General features: G+C 40.2%; 1 protein-coding gene and 1 long non-coding RNA gene across 5 annotated transcripts in view; one reads left to right on the top strand and one right to left on the bottom strand.

Moving 5' to 3' along the window:
* Window positions 1-20,329, bottom strand: part of LOC118256752 (uncharacterized) — a 171,381-nt gene that overhangs the window by 138,376 nt on the left and 12,676 nt on the right. The window lies entirely within an intron of this gene.
* Window positions 1,802-20,321, top strand: ADRA1B (adrenoceptor alpha 1B). The gene is made up of 2 exons (XM_035563976.2): window positions 1,802-3,173; window positions 19,456-20,321. Exons 1-2 carry the CDS (start codon window positions 2,201-2,203, stop codon window positions 20,016-20,018), a joined length of 1,536 nt encoding a protein of 511 aa, XP_035419869.1. The 5' UTR covers window positions 1,802-2,200; the 3' UTR covers window positions 20,019-20,321.

The raw sequence follows: 20,329 nt of genomic DNA, 5'->3' as shown, positions 1-20,329 counted from the left end.
AAACACACTGCTTACACACTTGGCCTGCACCTAATCTGTATTCAGAGGTAGCATTAGTACCTGTGCAGACTGAATGAAACCAGCTTTAACCAAGTTCGTAGAAGTACCACGAGCAGGAGGGTGCAGGCTGGGCGACCCCAGGGAGATGCTGAGGCTGCTGCTGCCCGAGAGCGGTGCCACCAGCTGCGTCCCCACCTTCCCAAGGGAGCGGGCCCTAGCCTGAGGAATTCCCGCTTTGAACAGACAAGGCAGAGCAGCAAAATCAGCAATCACAAACAAAACTGAGAGAGGTTAGGTGGAGTCCAGAGAGAATGGGTAAGTAAGTGCGAATGACACATGTCCCAAATCAAGGGCTGCTAACTGCGTTCATTAGCAGTGAAAGCTCTGTCTTGGAGAGAGCAGAGACAGAAAGCTGAGGCTAAGCTCATAAATCGAGTGTTTGTTCCTTTTCCCTTCGGTGACTCCGTGACATGTTATCATGTCATTCTTGTAAATGTTTCAAAGAAAATTTTTTGAGTGATGGTGCTTTGCTATAGTCACTGCTGTTGGGAAGGGCTATACAAACATCTGCCACACACTCCTCAAATAAAATTCAGCCAGAGCTTTTGTTTATATGGTTTGTCCTTTAAAACCGGCACTCAGCTGCAACTTTCAGCCATAGCTGCCTTATTAAGAATGAACTTTTTATTTTAAACACAGTACATTTTGTAACAGGAAAATCAATATACAGTAACCCAGAGCACTTCAGACAACAGCTGTAGGATATAACCTGATGTCAGAAAGTTGAGAACAGCATTTTGGCAGATGTGTGTTCAGTTAACTTTCCACTTTTTGTTTTCAGTGGTACCAGGCTATAAAGATCTGATATTTCTCCTTACCTGGTGACCAAAAGCTACACAAAATGGAGAAACCACCAGTGCTACAAGATAAATCACTTGTTAGTGATCATTTTCGTTATAGGGTACTGTAGGTATTTCCAGAGCTACAACAGCTTAACAACAGGCCCTGTCTCCGCGATCTCATAGCCCTTGCAAAGATATAAGAAGACCCATTAGCGTATCGAGTACGTTGAAAAACTCCTAAACACTTTTCACTGCCTTCCCTTTAGCTGTGGGTAAGGATGCTCAGCTCTTTTCAGGTTTGGGTTTCACAATCCACCTGTGCTTGCAAAAGTTATCGAGCTGGAAAAGAGATGAAGCCACAGATGTGGCTGGTATACACAAATATAGAACAAACATAAAGACCTTACTACAGATTTGGGTTCTGATCATCCATTAATGGAAAGCTTACCACTAGAAACAAACTACTCCATGTACCTTTCTATGTCATTGTTAAATACTGAATCTAGGAATAAAATAGGGATTTTTGGAACCTACATGTTTCTGCCTAGAAAATGGGAGATGATTAGTCACGCCATCTCTAACATGGCATGTGATTCACTTTGATTACAAAATAAACCCAAAGACATTTATTTGGTGAGTGAAAGGCAAAGGGTGCTAGATCATTTCGTACCGAAATTGCTTTTTTCACCGTAACCCTCTGAGTGTATTTTCCTCAGATAATGAAACTTTTTTTTTTTTAAAAAAAAAAGGCTTCCAATCCAGATTTCTATGTAGCAAACGCTTTAATTGGGGTTGATATATTCCATTTGTTTAGCTTTCAGATCTGGAAGTTTTAACTTGAACTGCATTGCCCTCTAGCGCTGCGCCGGGGCTGGCCCCGGTGATGTCAGCGGCAGAGGCAGCGAGAGCGCAGGCAGCCGGCTCATGCAGAGCTGCCTAAGTGCTGACAAACCCTTCCTGGAGACGCATGGCACAGCAGCTAGACAGGGGCATCCTTCCAGCAGGACCACGGATGCACAAGGGAGAACAGTAATACCTGTCTTTTATTTCAGGGACGTCATGATCAAAGCAGCTAGTTCAGAGCTCCAGCCAAGCCTCCTGCCTGCTAATTTCTGTTTCAACGAGTTGAGAGGAGAAATTAAGCAAGTTTGAACAGCCTATTATTTCTGACTGGCTTCAGAGGACTTCACACTGGGCAAGTTTTACGTGCTCAAAGCTGACAGCTTGCTGGAGAGATGAGTTCTCAATCCAAAGCTGGCCGGGCATTGCAGTAACTTCTTGGGTAGAGAGAGAACTTCCCACTGAACTCAACCATCTGTGTGTTGTGCACGGGACCCAACCATACCTTGCTATGGAGGATGATTTTAAAGATGAATACCTACTTTGATGAGAAATCCAATTCATCAATACCTGGCTACTTGAAAGTTTCTGCATTACATAGCGGCAACCTTTCTGCGAACAACTCCAATGAGACAACCAGCAACCTGGATTCACCCACCTTGGATATCAGTAGGGCGATAATTGTGGGGCTTATCCTAGGTGCCTTCATGCTCTTTGCTATTATAGGTAATATTTTGGTAATTCTCTCTGTTGCTTGCAATAGACATTTAAGAATCCCTACAAACTATTTCATAATTAACCTTGCAATAGCAGATTTGTTGCTGAGTTTTACTGTCCTTCCATTCTCTGCTACATTGGAAATCCTTGGCTACTGGGTTTTGGGGAGGATCTTTTGTGATATCTGGGCAGCAGTTGATGTGCTGTGCTGTACAGCTTCTATTTTAAGTCTATGTGCAATTTCCATAGATAGATACATAGGAGTACGTTATTCTCTCCAGTATCCAACTTTGGTAACAAGAAGAAGAGCCATTCTAGCTCTCCTAGGTGTCTGGGTCCTTTCCATGGTAATTTCTATTGGGCCTCTTTTGGGCTGGAAAGAACCAGCACCCAAGGACGATAAGGAGTGCCGCATCACTGAAGAACCGTTCTACGCTTTGTTCTCTTCCTTGGGGTCCTTTTACATTCCCTTAATTGTCATTCTTGTGATGTACTGCCGGGTCTACATAGTGGCCAAAAGGACTACTAAAAACCTGGAAGCTGGGGTTATGAAAGAGATGTCCAACTCCAAGGAGCTGACTTTACGGATCCATTACAGGAACATTCATGAGGATACATTAAACAGCACCAAATCCAAGGGTCACAATCCCAGGAACTCCTTAGCTTTCAAACTTTTTAAATTCTCTAGAGAAAAGAAGGCAGCCAAGACGCTGGGAATTGTGGTCGGCATGTTTATCTTGTGCTGGCTACCTTTCTTCATTGTTCTGCCGCTAGGTAAGTCAGTATTCACGGGACTGTGGGGAGGGGGAGGAAGAAGGTTAGTTGTTTACTACAAAAATGTCACAGAAAAAATCAGATGAATGATAAGTAGATATCATTTTGAGAACTGCAGTGAACAGATGAAAGGGAGGGAAGTGAAAGTAATTTAATTCTGATTTTGGCTTTAAAGAAGCTGAAACCTTGCAACGTGTGCAGCCTGCAGAAAGCCTGCTCATCTCTTAGCCCTCCTCATGGATGGAGCAGATGACATATCAGGGGACGATACCTTCAAAGTTTATGTATTAAATCCCCCCTTATGGATTGAATTAGCTTTCATAAATATCTTTACAGGATGCTTTAACAAAAATTCTGGAAAGGTTTGCAAAAAGTTTCAGCATTGAAGTGTTCTTGTTTTAGTTCACGGTCAGATGGTCCAAGTGTACTACAGAAAGTCTTCTGGCATCATTAGGTGTTTTAGGTGAGAATGGGCCTGACCAAATGATGAGATGCAAAACTCCCCTGAGCTTTGGGAAGCTGAAAGAGCTCTAGTTCTCAGTTCAAACTTCACTGATCAAATTCCGAAAGCAAGTATGTGAAGCCCACTGATTCTCACAGAAAGGTTCCCTTGGGTTTCAGTAGGTCTTAGTTCAGGCATTTCAGGAGACTATCACGTGCGTTGTGGCAGCCACTCTGTTCACTTCAGCTTCAAAATATTATTAAAGCATTCAGTGTAGCCTTAACAGTGCTCTGTGTTCTCAAGTCCTTGGGAAATTTGCTTGTATTGTCTTTAATACAAGCGTCAGCTCTGAAATGGAACATTTCAAGACCCGTTAATACTGAATTACTAGCTCTCAAAAATATCTGTCCAAAATTCACTTCTCTGAGACACAGACAATCTGGCAGCCTAAATATGGAAAGAAGTGGGGGAAAAAAGGGAGAAGAAGCCCTTATTAATGTTCTGTATTCATGTTTACTTAGTTACCCTACCAAAACATTTCTAATTGAGTGGTAAGTGAATACTTTTAGAGACTTGTAGAAAACTAAACTGAGTTCAACTGCATGGTCCTGGTGAAGTGTTTTACAACTACAATTTCAGTAAATATGTAATGTCATCTAGACGAGAATCTCTGTTGCAAGACAACTACTGAAGCTACTCCAGAGCAACTTTATCATCTCTAGCTTAGTGTATCTAAAGCTGAAAAATCTTAGTAATTCAAGATCTGCAAAAAGTTCATGCTGAGAATGTGACAAATTCCAAACAGAAGGAAAACTGTGAGCAAAGTTCTCTTTGGCTACTGAAGTTTAAGTCCTTGCACTGCCTCTTAAAGAAAGTTTATGACAGAGAACAAGTTTCCAACTATTGCAAAAATACACACCTAAATGAATAGAAATATGTTTTCACCGCATATGCTAGCAGCACAACCAGTGGTAGCAGCAGGTATTTATCAAGCAGGTCATGATCTCCTGATAAAGTAGGTTAGCATCTCCTCCTTGATTTTGAATTATTGAGGGAACTCAGGAAAAAAAAAAAACAAAGAAAAAAAAAAGTCAGCATGAATGCAATGGAACCTATCCTTAGTTAGCAGAAGCCAGTACTGTTCCTGGTGCTATTGAGCAAACACAGATGCAGACCAGTCCATTAAAAACATTCTGCACATAGGACAGAACCAACATGAGAAACAATTAAGTTTCTTGAAAGAGAGTCAGTTTCCCCTTAGAGGGAGAAAGTCCTGGACTCTCCCAGGAGGTTTAATGGGTCACTGCTTAATACACATGAGTGGAGAAGTTACTGCTTGTCACAGTTTGATTTTCTCTCTCATCTCACTTGTGTCCAAGGCTCCAGTGAGGTGACAGGATGCGAGCCTCCACCGCAGCAGGCTGCATGCTGGCAGCAGTGCCTGGCAGGCTGAAGGGCTAACAGGCTGCTGTGGGCTCTGACCTGGCACTGCCTGCATGTCTGCTCACGCCAGAGCTGGGAACTCCTGGTGCCTCACCGAGCTGTGGTTCAGAAAGAGTTGCTATTGTTAGTTAGTATTAGAAGAGTGAAAAAATCAGCATCTCAGTACGGCAGTGTAAACTGCTGGCTTTCCTGTTCTCTGTTTAGAAATCATTTCAGGGGGCCAACTCTTTACTGACAGCCTTTTTTCTAAGAAAGGGAGGAAATGAAGGTATGCACAGTATCCAACATAACATCCACATGTATTTAAATAGCAGGTACATCCTCTTTGTTTTGCTGACTTGAAATAAGGCTGGTTTTGTTCCTTGTCCCTGATTTCTTTTTCTAAACTCTCCAGAACCTTGTACTTTTTGTGTCTGTGTACCAGTGCAAAGCTCATTAATGGTGTTAGGGATGACTAAAGCACTGCACACTAATGCAGTTGGAGAAAATACCTTTTCCCGACATGCATAATTCAGCTATTCTTAACTGGAGGACTGGGTCAATCAGTGGAGGACTTTTTAAAGAGCTTAATACAGCTGTGTGCTGTATTTTTCATACAAGAAATTTTCTGCTGTGTGTCTTGAAGACAAAACCTTAAACAAGAAGCTATTAAGAACCCTTACGAAAAGCCCACAGTAGTATGGAATCACTTTCAGTGACAGGCAAACTGCAGAATCCAAAAAGTATCAACAATTTATGAAACTCTCCATAGGCGCCCTGGGCTACTCTAATCACAATCTTCCCACTTGTCAGTGCAGGACTGTGAACTACAATACCTTTTCTGCTTCTGAGTCCAGACTAGATATTTACCTTCACTGTACTGGAAGGCTTCTTCCTCAGTCTGTATTTTTCACACCTTATATCTGCAACTTTAACCTAAATCATACCATCATATCCACATCCTTACAACTTGTGCTCCTTGTTTCACTCAGTAATTCAATGATTCTGCACAGTGGTGTTAGCAGAGCAGCTCTGGACTTCTGAGGATTTAACCACAAAACATTTGACAAGTCAGTAATCCTCATTTCTGCAGCACCCCAAAACCATGTCTTAATAAATCTGATTATATGTAGTTTTTTTCATGTCAAAAGTGTTCTCAGCTGTTCTAGTTTGCCAGCCAAAATTATAATTCTTCAGTTGTGACACTTTAATATACTCCACAGCTACTCATTTTGATATCCTAGACAAAGGATCACTGCATCAGGTGGCAGATATATACTGCGAACCGACATGGTGTTGAAAGCAGGGATATTGCTTGAATAAATATTCCACAACAAAGGAAAAGAAATAAAATTAGCACTGACGGTGGTTTTCAAGCAGGAATCAAAAGGCTCTGTGAGAAAAGCTCTCTGACAGAGTTCTGTATACAGCTACAGGGAGGAATTAGAGCACTGACACGATGATGTGTTGAGCATCATGAAACTATCAGAGCAAAGAATGACCCACGATCTCTTTTTGTCCAGAGTTGGATGACTGAACCATGCTTCCTTTAGTGTTAAGCACCTGATAATGCAGCAAAACTGGTATCAAAGAGAATTTGTTTTTATTCCAGTAGCTAACAGATATCATTTCCAGATAGAAATAGAGCTATGGAATGCCCTTGTTGTGCACATTCATAAATGCTCCATGGCTTTGTAAACTGTCATCTTGCCACCCAAAATTATTTGTGGTACAGCATAAAAAATAAAATGAAGACATATGTGTCTTCAAGACTACTGCTTGTGCCATAAATTCAGTGACTCAGCTTTGAAGAGTAAATATCTTGCTTCTTTAAAATAAATGTTTCTTTCCCTTCCCCTCATACAAATTTGGTTTTGGCTATCAGGACTATATTAAATATGCATTGCTGAAAAATGGTAAGAAAAATTAAGGATTTTTATCCAAAGACTAGAGCTCAGCAGATATAAGGTATCATTCAGTAAAACTTCCTCCTTTAAACAAAGATCCAATTTATGCCAATAACTTTATTTAAAAAATTAATCAAAAATGAAGGATCATATGTTTCCCCCTGGCTACTTGGTAGAAGTTTAGTCTCATTCCTGTTAAATGAGGCATCAGACAGAGCTTGCCAGCTCCCAGCTGTAGACCTCACACAACACACAAATGAAAACACACAAAACCCACCACCCCCACTACTTTCACCAAAGCATATGAACTTCCCCAGCCCATTGCTTAACTCTAGTGGAGATCAGCAGTGTTACTCGCTTCCATGCTCAGAACCTAACTGCCCCTGCTCCCAGAAAACCTTTCATCTTATCCACTAAAGTCAGAAATAAAATTGTCGTATCTTAACTGGCAGTAGGATAAAGTCCCAAGAGCCTCATAATGAAGATACAACTGTTTTGACTATCCTTATATATTAAGTTTTTGAAACCTCTCTACAAAATAATAAAAAAGAACATAAAAATATTCTGCATGCTACAGGTCAGCCAATACAAAATGATTCTTAAAATAAAATGTTGTTCGAGTACAGTATGTAGATTTATGTTACACCAGGCCAACCTCTGCATCTCTGCACCAAGAATACCAAATTAGGCTGCTCAGTTTCCCATGGGAAACACTTCCAGGCATTAGGTCCACTGCTATCACTGCTTCTGCTTTCCACAAGGCTTCAAGCCTGCTTTGTCTTCCACCTCACTTTTGTCTTGCCTCATCTTCACCTCACAAAGTAGCCTAACTCTCTAGATTTCTTGTAATGGTCACACAGGACTGGGAGGACTTAATGATACGCGTTGCAACCTGACCCTCTGCCCTCTTGTAGGTGCATCTGGTACAACGTCCAATCACACAGGTGAGAGCAGGAACCTGCTCCTCCTATTTTCTAGCCAGAAGCCTAAATATGGGCATTTCTTGACCAATACAGCATGTTTTGCCACAGGGAGAACTAGCTTATTTCAAGGTGATTCATTTTACTACTAAAATAAACTCCCTTAAGCCCTGGTTTGAGCCTTCTGTCCAAAAGTAAATTGCATCCCTGGGATCCCAGTTACCAATTACATACAAAGCTCTACTTTTTAGAACAAATATGTTTCATCAAACCAGGTGAAACTCCACAAATTCTGAAGGCTTGGGCACTTCTTACGCAAACTTTCATTTGCAGGTCAGAGGATCAAAGGGAAATCTGAAAGCGTACAGCCTTAGGAAAGTAAATTTGCAAAGCAGTACAGAGAAACGTGAATACAGAGAAATCCACTTGTGATGACTGCTCAGCAGCAGGGCTGGGAGCATCTTCCTATCTCAGGTGTGAAAGATGGGATTCTCAAGAACATGACTGCAAGATGACCATAACGTAGGAGCATGAACCACACCAGCAGTGGTAATAAAGGAGCAAAGCCCTGCTACTACTTCCATCAAACCATGTCTGCCCCTAGGAAAAAACGTTGTGGTTAAACACCAGGGACTCTTAGTGGAGATAGCAGAAAAAGATACTGCAGTTTCCAGGCCCACAAAGCAGACCCAATAGTGTTCTTTATTGAATCAGAAAGCTCCAAGGCAAAAAAAAAAGTCAGGACAGAGCCACTGGACAGCAATAGGATATCTCCAAAGTATTGAAATCAAAGACAGGAGAGAAGTGATAATTTGAGAAGGAACACTGCTTTAAGCATCCAGCAAGGCAGTGGACACAAGGTTCTTGTGCCATGGGCTTTTGCAAATGCATGCCATTGCTCAGGTTAGTAGTCATGATGAAAGCACTGAGTAAATAAATACATGTGCATACAGTGCTAAAGCATCAAGGCCATACCACAGGATATCAGCTGTATGCTCTTTAGTGCACCTATCTGTGAAATACAGACATTAACAAAAAATTCATCTTTTTTTAGTAGCTTCACTAAAGTCCTGTTCCAACATCCACTGCAAGATTTAGAGCTATTTTGATGGGCTTTCAAGTGATACCTAGAAACTGAAAAGCAGTAACAATCAGTCTCTAAGTTACAAAGGAGAAAATATAATGGAAGTTCATACAGCATCTTTGTAGCAGTGTTATTCAATTCCCTGCTGGAGTCCTATTGTTTACCAGTGATGTCCAAGACAGATTGCCTCAGCTGTGTCAGAACTGAGAAGGGGAGAAAAAGACACCGAAGCATGCCCAGTAACTGAAGATATTTAAGTATAATAAGTGAAATGTCAGCAGACTTAATTAGCTTCTCTAGACTCCTTTAATCAGCTAATCCTTTGCAAAACAAGCATAAACTCAGCCCATATTCTTTCTAGTTAGCAAGCCGCTGAAGTCTGTAACTCTTCAGGACAAAATAATAACAATATTCTATTTCTGTCCCTACCTACTGTCAGTTTTGGAGTGCTGAACAAGATCCTTTCTAAACTTGTTCTTGATTTTACCATACTTTTGTAGTGGCAACACGGTGTACAGAAGTAAATTCTCTCTATGGCGTACGCCATCATAGGCATTCTGGACAGAGAAGCGGTAGCTATACCTATATGCAAGGCTGTACGGAGTTTGTGCCAAAACTCTAAGCACCTGATGGATTTTTCCATATCTCATTTATCTTCCATATCTCACTCATATCTCTGTATTTTGTTACTGAAGACATACTCAGAATTTTTGTTAACATAACAGCTACAGATAGGGCATGAAAAACCTCAGCTCTGTTGCTTTTTTATTTGATTTTTTCTTTTTTGAACTACAGCTTTCCTCTTTCTTTTTCTTTCTGGGCTGAGGAAAGAAAGCTCCTATTTTTCTTTTCTATTCCTCTAATACATACCAACCTGCAAATAGTCTGTTGTACTGTAAGTTTTTAAAAATCATTTTCAACTCTCAATGCTTTAAGCATCAACAGCATCTTTTGAATGAGACTGTAGAAAGGAGAGTTGTAGACTTCAGGCCTGAAAAGGATCTCTGGAAATCATCTTGTAAAATCTCCCAACCCAAGGCAATTTTGGCATGCCAACATCAGTAGCTCTGCGGTTAGGTATGTAGGCACTGCTGTTTCAAAAATGCAAATACACCTACCCCACTTTGCAACTGCTTATACAATAGGTGGAGCAACTTTAGGTTTTAGTAAAAAGATCTGATCCCTATCTGTACTACAATCGCAATCAGCAAAGCTTCCAGGGATGTGAAGTCCTGGTTTGATTTTGGCCATTCTAACTAAATCTCTATTTTTGGAGCCTTTAAAAGCATCTCGATTTTGAGCTATTGTGAACGAGTTCATACGGGTCTCATAGCAATGGTTTATTCATTTGAAATAAGAGGCACCTTTTATCAGAGATAGATAGTACAGATGGTAAGAAACCGTGGATTTTAATTAGGATAAGAAAACAAACTGTAACCTTTCCCAGTCTATAAGAAAGCAAGGAAAATGTGTTTCTGGGGCTTGTCTCTTATTTGTGAACTTATCTACAGGGGAAGGTACTTTTTCTGATCATATTTTACATTAGTGCATTTCTGCTACTTTAATTTACCTGCTTAGGAACTCGTCTACAAAGGATCAGGCCTTAGGTGGGCAGAAGTGAATGAATTTAGTTAATACACATCCCAAGGCAATCCACAGACACACCAATGTACTTCAAAGCCACATACAAATTGCTCACCATCATTACCAGTTTGCAGTAGCTATAATTTAACTATCTTCCCTCTCATTTTCTTTATTGAATTTTATTCTATTGATTTTGGATGCTCTTTTTTCCACTGTTATCCTGACCCTCTCCTCCAGAAGGCCTGCGGTCCCATTGGCTCTTAATTTTATAACCATTCTCTCCACTTTGTCCTCTGATGTTTGTAAACTGTGGGGTTTCTTTCCTATATCCAGTGGAATGTAAACAAACACTGAATGCTGGAAGGAAAGAAATCAGGAGCTTGAGAAATCCAATTAGCTTTAAAACCCTGGCGTGCCCACTTGGCCAAGCATGTGGTAAAAAGGACTGCAGAAAGCTTAAATAAAAGACTAACATCCTTTCCGCATTCTGTAAACTCATAACAAGCCTGGTCAGAGGCAGCGTATTAGTTTTATAGAGAGAGTTTTACTGGCTATATACATGTAGCACTCGAAGCTTCCCTGTTCATTAAGCAGCCGTAACTCAGCTGCTACCAGCAGGTACGGCTACAGCAGGAATCACAGCGGGAACTGCAGCGGAGAGGTGGAGGTTCCTGGCCAGGCCATCAGCAGCCATCTACTGCCTAGCACCAAGAAAAGGCTCTTTTCAGAGCAATGACGATTTCCAGCATAAAACAAATTTCTTGCATTTCATTTTTTGCAAAATGTTGTCTTCTTGAGAACAGGCTGAGAGATGGGGTTTGGTATCGCTGATGCTTCCTGCTTTTCATGTTTCAGGACTCACTTGCTATCATTTTGCATTTGCAATGCTTTCAACACTACAGCAATTTTTAAAACATTGGAATTTTCTCCTGTGGAGAACATTGAAAAGGTCAGATTTAACGCTGGTTGGAAAGGCTCCATGCTGTAATAAAATGTAATAGTCATCTCAGCTGAATGAAGGAGGATTATGTTTGTCTTCCCGGGATACCTTAACCATTTACATTTGACCAGATTCTACAAGAAAACTTCCAAATACTTATTAACAAATTCTCTGCCAACTTCTCCTTTACGGTACTCAGACAAGACGGCGGTGTTCTCTCCAGAATACCTCTATTCAGCGTTGCAAGTTTTAAATTTTCTACTTGTTATGAATAGGGGCAAGTAGTTTCAAATGTTCTGTCTTGTTTTAAAGATTAAGACAATGGTGAAAACCTGTGCAGTGAAGCTCTCTTTCTACATGGTTATTGTTTCACAACATATTTTATTGTAGCTGGTTTGCTATTACTGGAATATCAAGTGACACACAGCACAGCACTGAACTCCAGACCATTCTGTTTCAGTAAAAACAAATGCTGTATTTGTTCCAGTAAACAACAACATACACTCACCCTAGGCTGTCTCGCAGCTAAGCGGAACCAGATTTAAAGTTTTTGAAATACGAATTTTTATAAGTGGTAGAAAACATAGCACGTGACGACCCAAAACTTATTCATAGAGATTTCTTCTCCTTAAATCTAGGAAATTCACGGTGGTACTGCTCCTCAAATGTTCGACCATTATCTAATCTAATTATCAAATACTTCATTCTGAATACAACTGATAATTCTGAGTAATTTATAGGCTTAATTGCTATCAAATACACAACTTATATTAAAAATGGATGTTTAATTAATAGAAAGGCAATTATCGCAATAGAAAGTGATTTGAAAATAGATGAGCAGTTGGAGTGAAGAACTGAACAAGACATGAGAGGAGCAGGAATTATTTAAAATGAAGAGGAAGAAAGGAATAACTGGGAAGTGAACACACCAAGGTGGGAAAAGAAAAACCAGACGTATTAAAGAGAAGGCAGACAGTAAAGGAGAATGTGCTTAATTTTGGACTAATTAACCATCAATAGTGTAAAATGTTGCTCCCACTAGGTACAAATAATAAATACATGGCACTCTTGAAAATCCTCAGTCAGAGAATACCCTCTCCCATGAAGATGACTCAGACGAACGTAACACAGGACGTAAAACTATTCAGATGTCCCCATCAGATGCAAGCTGGCAGCATGCTGGGCTGTATCAGCAGGAACAGAGCCAGGAGATGGAAGGAGGTGATTGTGCCCTTTTAATTCAACACTTATTAGAGCATGTCTGCAACAGGGCATCCATGCGGAAAGCTGTATTCCAGGGAAGACAACGATAACCTGAAGTGAGTCCGGTGGAGGTGACAAGGATGTTGGAGCCTGGATCACATTGTGTGAGGAGAGGCTGAAGGGACAGGACTTCTTCGGCCTGGAGCAGGGAGGGCTTCAGGGGACCTAAGGCAGCACCAACTTCTTGATTTTCGGTCCCAAGTATAAATATATGTATATATATTCCTTGCACGAAGGATGAAGGGAGGAGATATAACCACAACAGAACCCAGGGGTATTTCAGAGATGACCGCCTGGTGTCACAAACAACTGTTGGTCATTTATCCACACTTGTTTATTTCCTCTGCGTGGCTGGAAATAGTTCACAGGGCACAATGGCACAGAAAGATCAAAGGCAATTGCAAAAGTTTTGTTTAGCTCATAAACATTATCTTATATCTTACTTTTAAGGCTTAAACTCCAGCTAATTACTGTAATACGTGGTCACCTTGCACACAACTGGAGCACGTTTTGTCCTTTCTCTTGGAAGGAACTGGAGGGGTGGGAGTGCCTGGTGGGTTGGTTGCATTGGCTGGCCTAATTTTGATGCTAAGCTCTTTCTTCCATAAAGTGGAAGTGGAAACTCAAACATGTCCTGTGTACTACTCTTTCATCAAGAACCTCGCCAACTATTACAGTAAGGATCCTTAAATAGAAGATCTTAACTTTCCCACCCTCCTTTCTGTACGAATATAGCGGTCAGCGGAGAGAGGTAGCAATGAAGCAGATATTTAGATAGAAGAAAAGTAACAGAGCAGGAAAAAATATGAGAGAGCAGTGTGTGTGGGTATTTATTTACACATGTGTATGTGTGTTTCACCTCTGCAGAGGGCAACATCAAAACTTCCTTCAGTGACGAGTTTTCCTTAATTAAAAGGATTGGGATTAAGGCAGTCCAGAAGATTTTCCTGCTGCTCACCCTGCTACTTTAGGGATTGTTCCAAAGTCCACTGAAGCCCTTATGAGCCTTTACAAAGGCTTTCAAGCACTCCCACTGACTCCAGTGGACTCTGAATATTAATAGCTCAGTGATATTCTGGCCAGTAACTCTGCAGAATGTGCGAATACCACTGACATGCCAAATTGTTTCCCACAACGTCCCCTAATCTCATTGAGGGTGCTTTACTTACCTTCAGCATAATAAAGCATTCATTATAAAAAACAGTCAGACCCTAAATGAAATTACCTTTTACTAAATGAAATATTTCTTAATCCCTTTTTGTGACATTTGCTGTTGCTCAGTGTGTTTCCAAACCAAATAGCTCTGTCAAGTATGGTGAGCACAGCTTGTTAAATTAATGGTCAAAATACAATAAAACCTGATCAAGTTGATTGAGTTTCTGAAATATTTCCTGTTCCGCAATTTCGCTGTACACAGGCTTTGCAAAAACTTCAGTGGTGTAAAAGGTGCAATCAGAGGTTAGTTTGTGGTACTATGTTTAATTTATCACAGGGTTTTGCTCAGCAAAATAAGAGGATAGAGAACACACATTCCCTTTGAGTGAAGCTGTTAAACATGAAGCATCAGGAAAGAGATCATTTTGAGCAAGGGAGTCACTCTGGCTACTCCCCTCACAAATAAATCACCCAGGAGATAATAATAGGCACCATTTTCCAGCCATTTTGAAAAGCAATCTAAATCAGTACAGGGAAATATTTAATCTGTTTATCAGGCTGTGATGCAAAAATAGTTGGAGATTAGGGTAGGAAATATTAGTTCGATGTTTAGAGAGTGTGTGTGGTAGGCTTAGCTTTATCATTTTATCAAGATACCAAAATAGCCCCCAGTTGTTTGCTCCTGACAGGTGAATTATGAGGTAAAGCCAGGGTGTGCAGTTAAATAAAAGGTATTGTTGTTAATTCCAAGAACAAGGTAGGGAAAAGGGTAACATTAAAAATATACAAGCTAATCAAAATATTTTTCATATCTTTACATGGTGAAAGGCAGTGGTGCTCTGTATAATAGTCACCAAATTAACCCATATTTAGAAGCACATGGCATGTATAGTGACTTCCAACTAAACCACCTTCTGGATAATTCAGAACATCTTTTTTTCTCTTTCTGTAGAGAATTCAGGCTGGGATTCCAACCAGTAAGGAAGGACTGAATACAAAACACTCAGAAACTTTCCAAAGCCTTGAAGAAAATAAGTGCCCAAATAAGTATTGGTCTTGGACATTCCATTTTTCTAACAGTTAATCCTCAACCTAAATTGTGGTTATATTTACCAACGGGATCTAAGACTACAGTGTCAGTGGGATTCCAGTACTGCAGATGTAAAACTCTGCTGGGTTGCCAAAACTTAAGCCATAAAGTTTTCCTGATGAACAAAGTTACAGCCTACAGAGCTAATCAGAGAAAGCAGGACTAGAAGGGATCTGAAGAGGTCATGCAGGGCATCCTCCAACCCAAAGGCTGGATCAGCCATACATAAATCAGGAGATGTGTGTCTGCTCTGTTTTTAAGAGCCTCCAGGGTTGGATTTTTACACCCTTCTAAGGCAGTATGTTCCAGAACTTTCCTGTCTTGGTAGACTGAAAGTGTTTCCCAAGCTGTACTCTCGAATTGCCTTGCTGCAATTTGAATCACTGTGCTCACTATATTAGCCACTGTGGACATGGAAAAAAAAATCATTTAATTCCTCTTTGTATATAAGTTTTATGCTGTTAAATACTAATTGTTGAGTCTCTTCTCAGCTCTTTTTATTCACCATGATGTATCACAAAACTACTATATTTCATAGCATTTGTAGGTTTCACTGGTGGTCCTCTTCGTTAGCCATGGATCCTTTCATAGGTGGGGCTTTGCTAAGGTCATGTAGCAATTGCATACAGCCCCTGTACAGCCAGAGATGGGGATTAACCAGTTTCTGTTGATCTCAGGAAATGCTCCTGAATTCTGCTTTTTCTTTGGGTGGTGGCAAAGGCAGCAGGAGTCACCAACACACTGTTTGAATGCACTGTACTGCCCACTGTGTGTTCTAGCAGTTACGAGTTGTGCCAGATCTCATGGCTTCATTCCTGGTAAAACAAAAACTTTCTTCCTGGTGAAAATTATTTAGTACATGACCTTCAGCTGATTGCTTTTACCTTCCTCCAGCTCTTATTTCCCACTGGTAAAATCAGGAGGATGGTATAAAGGCAGGATGATTGACAGATGAAAAGTGCTACCTGACAGCAAGTGAGGCATGCTCCCATATGTGAACTTGTTCTCATTTGTATTACAGTGACCTTGCTTATTGCTACAGCCTTCTTGGAATAATTGCCTACCAACTGGTTTTTGAAAACCTAGGAAGTAAAAGTGCATTATACGGTAGACAAAATTCATAGATGCAATTCTTCTCCCTTCAGGGCAGTGTATATATATATATATATATACATATACTAGGAAGGGTGGAAGAATTATGTAGAATTCTGTCAAGTTTTAATGTATCAGCCTGAAATACGAGAAATTAACAGAACAGTATATAAAACAACAGATTTTTAATCAAATTAATATTCCTTGTTCAGAAAAGCATATTTCTTCCTTGCCTTCTTGTGAAAACAATGCAATAGCTTCTGTGTAATTTAAACAAGCAGCATTTACATTGTGCTGTCTGCAGAACCATGAAAAAAGCGGAGAACGAAGTAGTCATTAATGATCATTAACTCCTTGAAATTTTTCCCCAAACTTCTTAGTTTCAGAACTTTTCTACTATTGTAACTAAACTCTGATACTTATTTTTAAATTATACCACCACGCAACTTTCCTAACAAACGTATTTCCAAATTTTCTTGTTAATGACTCATCCAGGGTCATGATAGTTTTCAAACAATCAGTCAGGGCTCAGTAATTTTTCTAGAATCAGGACAGAACACAAGGTGCCTCTGTCACTCAGGGTCGTTATGAGGAAATTCTCTACACTTTTGTGTTGCTGCCCTTTAATATAAAAGAGCTTTGAAAATTCTCGCTGCAGGTGCTGAAAACAGCCTGCTGTCATTTTTTTCAAATGACATTTGAAAAGCGGATTATTGTGAAAGACAGACATAAGCTCCTTACTTTTTTTTTATTAAGGAACACATATTTCTTCCAGCAGTTCACAAAGATTAAGCTTTTTACGGCACTCAGCTTTTTACATTTTTCCCTACTTGGTCTCTTAGTTTTTACAGTATGTGGTTATATTTGGTTCATGTGAGATACTGATTACACAAGTATAACCCAGTTGTCTGCATTGGTTCCCAGTTTTCCTCTCTAGCTTAGCTTATTTTATTTGCCCTTAGGGAATTTCACAAAATTTTTCAGTACATTTTCTTAAAAATATTTAATTTTATTGAAAGCCATACAACAGCATTTACTATGTCCATATTTAACCTGCCTAAAAAATACTTAAATCTGGTAGAGGAATGTCCCATAGATTTTCAATTATTATAGTGTAAGAGAAAGGCAAACCAACTGATCTGGAAAAAGTCACCGCTGTCCATTCAAAATTTACACATAAGAAAAAATGGGAGCTCTTCAGCCACTTCATGAGGTTTACTGGGTTTTAAGAGTTAAAAAACATTTACATTTTAAGGGAGTTCCAGAAAGCAATTTAAGAAATTTATCAGGATGAGCTCCATTAAGTTCCTTGGTGTACATAATTATATTTACTTGTTTTGTACAGTCACTAAGCTTTTCCCTAAATCGAAGATAAAACGTTAATAATTATTATTTACAAAATGAATCCTGAAAAAGTTTGCAACTGTGCATGTGGGAAATTTTGGAAGATCTTCCTTATCTTGGCTGCAGTTTTTAACTTGGATCAACTTTTTCTAAAGCTTTATAAGAATCTGATATTAATTTATTGGCTTATTCAATGGAATCACATGAATTGTTTCTGGATCTTTCATCAAATAGTATTTAACACTAACAATACACAGTTTAAGTGCCTGCATCACTTTGATTCATCGACTGGAAATTTATCAGCCACAACTCATAGTTTCTCCCGTATTTCTTATGTTCTACTTGTTACTTTCTGCAGTATCAATCAGAGCAGACATAGGATCTCAAACAAATGGAGAGAAGACACACGTCAAACCCTGCAAATTATTAGCAGTAACAAAGCAAGAAGGGACGTGAATTTAACTTACAAAAGTCTTGCACGTGATATAAAAATCAAGCGTAGGAGTTATGAAAGAAGTACTACAAACCTTGCAATTTAAAACTTCCATTTTAACCTTAAGGGATGACATGATGCTTAGCTCCAAGGTAATAGGCAGAGACAGTGCTAAGCAGCAGCATCCCCGTACACAACCAGGGGGAAAAAACTATTATTCTGGATCCTGTTACCCAAGTGGGGGGAGAGAAACAGACTCTCCAGAGAGTCAATGCCATTTTAGTACCTTATTTTCTGAGCCAGCTCGGGGACTAGCTGACACACTGAGGTCAGTGGATGTGTGAGGAACGACATGTACTTACCTGGCTTCCTTGTGAGCAGAGGAGACTCAGACCCCTACAGTCAGGACTTGGCCAGAATTGTCCTCTAGATAAACAGCAGTATCTGCAGTGACATGTAAGAGCTATTTACCCAAGTAGCTGGGAAGTGCTTTTGCATAGTTTTCAGGCACAAGCCATGGCCCCTACATTGCTATGAGACATGGGAAACATGCCTAGAATCACACCCCTCCCCACTAAGGCATCCTGACAGTCAGAACTGACTCAGCTGCTTTCACAGCCCAGGGAATCTGAAACTACTCCAGTGTATGTGTTGCACTTCTCAGAGATGTGACACTCAGGTTTGAGCATCACCTTCCACTTGAAAAACCTCTACAAATCAAATTCTACTTCTTGAAAGGAGGCTTCTCTCCTGCACCCCTGCTCTGTGATTTCTCTACCAGACACAAAGGTATTTTCCCAGCTGGGTAACTGTTGAATGTCTGCTCTGCTTTAAAAAATTCGGACATTCTTTTATAGAGCTCCATTTGCTAAATTTAGTTGATCAATTACATGTTTTTAATGCTAGAAGTACATGAAATGGATTTCCCAGTATGAGTTTTTCATTTGGGCAGCTTCTGTAGGTAAACTATTTGGTCGTGAACAGAAGAGGAAATAAAGTAATCTCTTTGTTTGGGTTACATCATTTTTATGATTGGCTGAGATATACGACCTACCACAATTAACTTCTGGTTTCAAGAGGTTTGTACCCCTCTAATAATCTAGATAAATGTGGTGATGTTTATGAGCTGCACGAGAATGTATAAGAATTGGTAAGGTGTGTCTGAGCGCAAATATTCCCAGAAGCCTGGGAATATTTAGATCTTTTTCTTCAAAAGGTAATAGTTAATAGCTCTTTGCAGAAGGCATGACCTTGTTCCATGTGTGCATAATAGAGCAGCTTGAGCAACGAACATTTTGTCTTTCACTGGTATCCATACATGTTAGTGCAACAGCTATACATATAATGACAAAGAATGCTCTTTATTTTAAGCCTACATTAAATACGTGCTCCTTTATATTTTGGATGGTGGATAAAGCAGTTCCTTGTTAGCTTTTAAAATAACACAAATAGCATGTAATTACTAAAAGACCAAAAATGAAAGCTGCATGCATTAAAGATGTTTAATAAATAGATTCTGAGAGTGATCCAATGGGACATTTACCTTTCCTAAAAACAGACAAACCATTTATCTCACATATTGTCTCTCCTTGTTTCTTCTGAACAGGATCTCTGTTTTCGGCTCTGAAGCCCCCTGAAACAATCTTCAAGGTGATTTTTTGGCTTGGCTACTTTAACAGCTGCTTGAATCCAATCATCTACCCTTGCTCAAGCAAAGAGTTCAAGAGGGCTTTCATACAGATCCTAAAATGCCAGTGCCACCGTCGAAAACAGTTGGGGTGGTGGGCCTACAGCTACAGAAACTGGAATCGGTGCTCCTTTGAACACCCTAGGAAGGACTCTCTGGAAGACAGTGGGAGTTTCCTAAGTGGCAGTCAAAGGACATTATCTTCAGCATCTCCCAGCCCTGGCTACCTGAGCAAAATCACTCACCCACATATGGAAATGTGCACATTCCAGGAATGGAAAAACTCCAGCTCTTTCCTGAGCCCCTTACAAGAAAGCAGCAGGCAAAAGGATCCATACCAGTTCTTCACCTTCAATCTCTTACCAGAGCACAACGGACACATTGCTGCTAGCAGTCAAGCTTCCAGCAACAGGGACCCCGAGGCCATCTGTGACACACTGAATGGTAAAACCGACTGCAGAGCAAACAGGATGCTGGACTGATCAGATTCTAAACAGTCTGTGCCGTCTCAGGTCTCTTCATATGCTACCTGTTTGACATTTAGCCCAGGTGAACAAAGAGACCTTTGCACAATTTCTCAGCATGGTATTAGAAGGAAGCCGGCAAGGAACAGGCAGATTAATGTCACAAGAGTGGCAAAGTCGAGGGCCTAACCGTATTCCCAGTTAATTGCCAAAGAGGCTACTGAAGCGAGCGCAGAATGCATGGAAAGGGCTGGATAAACCCAGGGAAGTGCACAGGCAATTATTTAGCTATTGTGGAAGTGCTGTAGAACAGCCGAACACACATGTAT

This window comes from Cygnus atratus, chromosome 14 (genome assembly GCF_013377495.2).
Source record: "Cygnus atratus isolate AKBS03 ecotype Queensland, Australia chromosome 14, CAtr_DNAZoo_HiC_assembly, whole genome shotgun sequence".
Classification (NCBI taxonomy): Eukaryota; Metazoa; Chordata; class Aves; order Anseriformes; family Anatidae; genus Cygnus; species Cygnus atratus.
Note: the sequence above shows the minus strand (reverse complement) of the source record. Positions and strands in the feature narration are given on the sequence as shown.

Bases quoted from the DNA above. Each gene is read 5' to 3' on its own strand.
- ADRA1B (XM_035563976.2), top strand. From the start codon at position 2,201: ATGATTTTAAAGATGAATACCTACTTTGATGAGAAATCCAATTCATCA. The intron at 3,174-19,455 runs GTAAGTCAGTAT...TCTTCTGAACAG, and splicing joins CTTCATTGTTCTGCCGCTAG to GATCTCTGTTTTCGGCTCTG.